At 48.6% G+C, this 6,496-nt stretch overlaps 1 protein-coding gene across 1 annotated transcript; it reads left to right on the top strand.

The window, feature by feature from the left end:
• Positions 1 to 1,425: 1,425 nt before the first annotated feature.
• On the top strand, positions 1,426 to 3,728 carry Mid1ip1 (MID1 interacting protein 1). The gene is made up of 2 exons (XM_070040633.1): positions 1,426 to 1,684; positions 1,988 to 3,728. Exon 2 carries the CDS (start codon positions 2,245 to 2,247, stop codon positions 2,797 to 2,799), a length of 555 nt encoding a protein of 184 aa, XP_069896734.1. The 5' UTR covers positions 1,426 to 1,684; positions 1,988 to 2,244; the 3' UTR covers positions 2,800 to 3,728.
• Positions 3,729 to 6,496: the final 2,768 nt, after the last annotated feature.

Raw genomic sequence — 6,496 nt, 5'->3', positions numbered from 1 at the left:
AGCACTAACTTCGGCTGTCAGTCCATGTTGCACCAAGTTAGCTTTTCCTTCAAAGTAAATCAGGAAGATAGTTTCTGGTGAACAATACTAAAATACGGGTCATTTTAGGTTCTTAAAGTCAGACAAGGAGAGAATGAAGCTTGAGTCCTAATTATCTGTAGGACCTTAGGAGAAGACTGGTGGATGAGGGACTGATAACTGAAGTGAGATGAGAAAAGATAAACCAAGCTGTGTCTTGGAAGTCCTAAAGTGAAGTTCAGAAGTGCAAGGTTTATAAAATTTACATGCAGTTGGGTGCCAGTGGCTCACACCTGTAATCCTAGTTACTGAGGAGGCTGCTATCTGAGAATCACTGTTCAAAGTCAAGCCAAGCAGGAAAGTCCATGACAAGTCGGAAGTGGAACTGTGACTCAAGTGAGAGAGCACCAGCCTTGAGCCAAAAAGCTAAGGGACATTGAAGCCCCAGTATCTGCACTAGCAGGCGCACACATAAAAACATGCACATATAGCACATACACACACAATATGTTTTATACAGAGATTTAGTGCATAGCCTCGGCCCTATTAAGTAACCCTGTACTTGAGAACCAACTTTTGAAAGGGACTGCTCACAGATACACTCCTAAAAGTTATTGGCCACATCCTCACTTTTCTGTAAAATGATGAAAAATATCTAACACCTGGCCAAACATCTGTCACCTCCTTGCCAAAAGGACACAAGGCCCAGAGAGGCTCTCCATTGCTAGGCTCTGATCTGAGAGGGGGCGGGGGAGGAGGGACAGGCATAGCTGGCAGCAGTTGGGTAGGAAGGATATGTAAAGACCCTGGCAGGAGGGAGACCAAAGCCGCAGAGCTCACTCCTCCAGTAGCTGACCATCTCCAGAGCAGTGGCTAGAGCACTGCTTGTCCACGTGCACCCTGCGTGTTCAGCCAGCCTCCTTACATAAGAGTCCCAGGATGAAGTTAGGGCAGCTGTCGGTCCTTCTTCCCCAATGTCTAATAATAAAGTCAGGCTTCAGTTTCCCGGCTGTGGCCATTCTAAATTCAGGGTCGCGGGACTCACTTTTCAACCCCAACACGTGTATTCCGATCATCCTACCCAGCCATCGCGAGCGCCAGTCCGACTCAACCCTTCCTCCACCCTCCCCACAGCCCAGGCACCAGCCAGCCCCCTGGTCTCAATAGTGGCGCCTTCCCCAGCGCAGTGCCTGGCTCCCCGCCCGACCCCCTCCCCCGGTAGATGGCTAGCCTAAGGCTTAAAGCAGGCGGGGTGCGGCTCCACCATCTCTCTCCCTCCCTGCCCCCCCCTCGCCCTGCCCTGCCCTGCCCCAGCGCCCTCCCGGCCCGGATATCAGGCGAGAGGCGGAGCTGGCCCAGCGCGCCCCGCCCCTGCTGTAGAAAGGGCCAAGCGAGTGTTACTCGCGGTCATTGGGCTGGGGCCTTTTATCTTTGCACTGCCGAGGGAGGCTGGAGGAGGAGGAGACTACGGGGGTGGTCCTGGGCGCCGGCAACACCTTTCCTGGACTATAAATTGAGCACCTGGGATGGGTAGGGGGCCGACGCCACCACCAGCGGCAACAATTGCAGTCCAGCTACTGGCCGCGGCAGCGCCCTTGGGCAGCAGCTGCTGGCAGCCACATCACTAAAGCAGCCGAGGAGCGGAGATTTCGAGGTGGAAGAGGAGGTGGGTGTCCACGCCCGGGTCACTGCCCCAGCCAGCGTGGTTTCTTGAGCTCTGGCTTTTCGGAGAGAGAAGCCGGAGGATTGGGGGAGGGGAGGATGGTGGAAAGCCTCTTCCTTTTTCCCCTTGTTGGTAATCTCGGTAATCGTGGTGGTGAGACTGCCTGATCTCGCGGACCCACCTCGGCGCTGTCCCAGCGCTGTCCCTGACTAGAAGGAGCGAGGGCGGGAAGAGCGCGCTAACCGAGACGCCAAGCGCCCTAGTCTGATGAATAATCCTTCTCCCCTCATCCCTTCTCCCTATCAGGATAAGGCTCGACCCACCAACTTCCCATCGCCATCGCGAGCTTCCGAGCGTGGAAGCCGCGCATCCTGCAGTTGCCGGGCAGCAAGCGAGACGAGAGTTGGAGAGAACGGAGGTGGAGCCGGGAATCCCGCCTCTCCAGCTAAGAGCCAGGCCCCGAACGCGGGCCTCGGAGAGCGCGTGAAGGCGGGTGTCCTTTTGCCCTGGAGGACCACCCTCGTGCCCTTGCATCTGTAAGCTTCGGCGCCCTCTCGGCTACCATGATGCAGATCTGCGACACCTATAACCAAAAGCACTCGCTCTTTAACGCCATGAATCGCTTCATCGGCGCCGTGAACAACATGGACCAGACGGTGATGGTGCCCAGCCTGCTGCGGGATGTGCCCCTGGCGGAGCCCGGGCTAGATAACGAGGTCGGCGTGGAGGTCGGCAGTAGTGGCAGCTGCCTGGAGGAGAGCACGACCCCGACTCCCAGCCCAGGCAGCGCTAATGGCAGCTTTTTTGCGCCTTCCCGGGACATGTACAGCCACTACGTGCTCCTTAAGTCTATCCGCAACGACATCGAATGGGGAGTCCTGCACCAGCCGACGCCCCCGCCGGCAGGGAGCGAGGAGAACAGCGCCTGGAAGTCCAAGGACATCCTGGTGGATCTGGGCCACCTGGAGAGCGCAGATGCCGGCGAGGAAGACCTGGAGCAGCAGTTTCACTACCACCTGCGCGGGCTCCACACGGTGCTCTCCAAACTCACCCGCAAAGCCAACATCCTCACCAACAGATACAAGCAGGAGATCGGCTTTGGCAACTGGGGCCACTGAGGCAGGCCGCTTCCGGCTGCCCAGCACCCTCTCTCGTGCCCCCCCCCCCTTCCACTGTCTTTCTTCAAAGCTATTTTCTTCCTGGTTGTGGGTCGCGAAGGGCAGACTACAAAGTTGTGCTTTGTTCGTGCAGGGGGCTTGGTGGGGTTCTGTGTTGCAGAGGGTGGCATTTGGGAGAGGCGAGGAGCGAGGGAGCGGGAGAAGGAGGCCTTAGGACCATCCTGGGATGGGAACTAACTGCATTGTGCATTGGTGGGAACGAGACTGGGCTGACGCCCGCATTCAGCCGGTGCCTTTCCTGGGGTTTCTTTTCTGTTCTTCTTTCCGGAAGAAAAGGGGCCGTGGCAGGGCGCGGCGCTGGGTTGCCACACTTGGGAGTGCAACCCCAAGCCGGGTACTGCGGAAGGCGGGGCGCGCAGCCTCCAACCGGCCCTGTCGTGGAGCCGGTGGAGGCCTTGGCATTGCTAGGATTGCATCAGTTTTCCTGTTTGTAACCGTGGCCCTTGTCTTTAAGTATTTCAGATCATCTTGTTCTAAAAACTTCGGTGATTTCCATTGTCCTCGTGATAAGCGCACAAACTGCACTGTCGGTAACCGGTACTATTTTATTAATGATTTTCTGTTACACTGTATAGTAGTCCTGTGGCACCCCCACCCCATCCCTTTCACCCCACCCCACCCCCACCCCTGTGTGTGTAAGCTGGCAGTGCGCCAGCTTGTACGAAGCTTGCCACTCAGCCAGTGAAAATAATAACATTAGTATGAGAAAGTGGATTTATTCTAAGTGGAATCAACTGACATTCTATCTGTTGGCTATAGAATGATGACGGGTTCCACTGTTGTTATATGTCTTCAATTTATTTAAAACTTTTTTTAATCCAGATGTAGACTATATTCTAAAAAATAAAAGCGCAAATGTGTTAAATAAACTGGACTAGCGTTTGTTGCTCTTTAACTTGCCAGTGCAGTGGCTACATTAGTCCTTCAATAAAGTTGAATTGATTTTTGTTTAGTGAAAGTGAAGTTTATTTTCTCTCTAATATTCGCAGTGGTAGAACTTCATCTCTGCAAATATTTAGCTGATGTATTTTGAGACTTAAAAACTTACTCTAAAGGCTGACCTTTTTTGGCTATGGAGAAGTGAAATTTACAAAGAAACACTAGCTACTTCTGATTCACACAAGTTTTTTACATTGCTCTTAGGACCGACTTAAATATATTTTAATATGCACAGGGCCCTGTTCCAGTGCTTCCAAACCAAGTGCCAAACCCTTGAGCAATGCCCAATATTCAGTTTTATGGTGACCCAATCAGGGCCACCCAAAGTCACTCAGGAATCCTTTTGAGATGCCATTAGGATGCTCAGGACAGGTCAAAGGGTGTCCTTTGCATTTTATTTTTTTTTATTGTGTTGGAAGAATAAATATCAGGTTACTTAGTTTTCAGTCTTGAAGTCACATTCTCTAAACACATAAAACTTGGATTTATAGCATATATAACTTTGCGGTTTACCAAAAAAGCAAATGATGTGTATATGTGTGGCAAGCAGGGGCAGCATGAAAATATTATGGCTGCTTGTAGCAGCCATGAAAGAAATGGAGAAGTTGTAAAACTGGGATGCCCTCCAGTTACCAGAGCAAGTTAATCGTTAATATATAAAGATAAGGTGTCAGCACCACTAGTCAGGTAGAAGGTCTCTTGTTTTGTGCTCTCTTCAAAATAGCAAGGTGCAAGCAAAAAAAAAAAATGAAAGAAAGGAAATTACAGGATCTCTATGGTACAAAAAAGCACAAACTTGGGAGCTAGAAGATTATGGGTACAAAGCCTTGTTACTATTAATTGTGTATATTTAATTCTCCTAGCCTTTTGCCAAGTTGGAAAATAGGCCTAGCAATTTGTGGATTACCTCATGGGATTGCAGTGAGAATTACATGAGTTGATACACATATGGGGAATGCTCAACACCTCAGATTCCTTAGGCACTACAGGGAAGTGCCTCACTGGTTTTTCTTACTCTAAATATTGGTTTGTGTCTCCATTTCCTCTCCTGCCATGAAAATATAAGGCTTTGGATAATCTGTCTACCTTAAGGGAAATTATCAGTTCAATTACACACACACACACACACACACACACACACACACACACACACACACACACACACACACACACACACACACACACACACACACACACACACACACACACACACACACACACACACACACACACACACACACACACACACACACACACACACACACACACGCTTTTTTGTTTTAAATCATGAAGGAAAACCCAAAGGAAAACCAAAAAAAAAAAATCATCACACTTTGGGCAAGTGATGGCAAGAATTAAATAATGAGGTAACAATTACTAACTTCAAAACTGCTTCAAGTACCATTTTTTTTTCCTGTAATGGGATTTAAATTCAGGACTTGATATGCCACATCCCCAGTTCTTTTTTGCTTTAGTTATTTTTCAGATAGCATCTCAAGTTTAGCTCTGAGCTGGCCTCAGACCAAGACCTTCTAACCTACACTTCCTACAGAATTACAGATGCACATCACCTCACCCAGCTTTTCTGATGAGATGAGGTCTCAGTAACTAAAGTAACTAACTGGTAGTGTAGGTGTGTGCCACTGGTAATGTAGGTGTGAGCCATTATATCTGGCTTGCTTCTGGGATTTTGAATTCAGCCTCATGTTTGCTACGCATTATTACCACTTGAGCTATGCCTCCACCCCTTTTCCATTTTAGTTATTTTTCAGATAGACTCCTGTGCTTCTGCCTGGGAGGACCTCAGGCCAAGATCCTCCTATTTATGCTTCCCACATAGCTGGAATTACAGGCATGTGCCACTGAGCTTAGCTTGTTCTTTTTTTTTCCTTCCTTCTTTCCTCCTTTCCTTCCTTCTTCCCTCCCTCCCTTCTAATACCATACATACTTATAGTGTACTTGAATAAACTCACCTCCTCTTTTATTTTCCCATTCCTTCCCCCTTTGTCTCCTTTTTTCAGACAATTTTGGTGAGTTTCATTATGGGATTCATTCCTTTTCTTGATCCTTTGTATCCTTCACCCAGCTTGTCTGGAACTGTGGAATTCTCTTATGTGACCAGTGGTTCTCATGTTTGCATGTTGAACACAGTTCTAGTTGACTTAGGGCCTCAAACCTTATGCAATGTAACCTTTTGTTTTAAAGGGATTTATCTTCCTTTTTCTTTTTGTCCATTGTGGGGATTGAAATCAGGGGCCTGGGTGCTGCTGTCCTTGTGTTTTTGCCCTTAAGGTTAGTGCTCTACTGCTTTGAGCCACAGCACCACTTCCAGTTTTCTGATGGTTATTTGGTGATAAGAATCTCACAGAAATTTTTTTAAAATATACTGAAAAAAAAAGGTCTCACAGACTTTCCTCCCCAGGAAGGCTTCTTTTTTTGGTCATTCTTTTTTTTTTAATTTTATTTTTTCATAAGTTTTTTATTGTGAAAATACTATACAGAGAGGTTACAGTTACTTGAGCAAGGTAATGAGTACATTTCTTATCAAGCATTTTTGCCTCCTCTTTTGTTTTTCCCCTACCATCCCTTCCCTCCCATCTCCTCAACTACATTCCTCTCCCCGCCCAAGGCTTCTAACCAGGATCCTCAGATCTCAGTCTCCTGAGTGGCTAGAATTACAGGTGTGAGCCGCCAGTGC

This window comes from Dipodomys merriami, unplaced genomic scaffold (genome assembly GCF_024711535.1).
Source record: "Dipodomys merriami isolate MVZ:Mamm:240054 unplaced genomic scaffold, mDipMer1.0.p SCAF_3, whole genome shotgun sequence".
NCBI classification, from domain to species: domain Eukaryota; kingdom Metazoa; phylum Chordata; class Mammalia; order Rodentia; family Heteromyidae; genus Dipodomys; species Dipodomys merriami.
Note: the sequence above shows the minus strand (reverse complement) of the source record. Positions and strands in the feature narration are given on the sequence as shown.

What these genes read in the sequence shown, in the direction of transcription:
- Mid1ip1 (XM_070040633.1), top strand. Translation starts at nt 2,245, where the DNA reads ATGATGCAGATCTGCGACACCTATAACCAAAAGCACTCGCTCTTTAAC.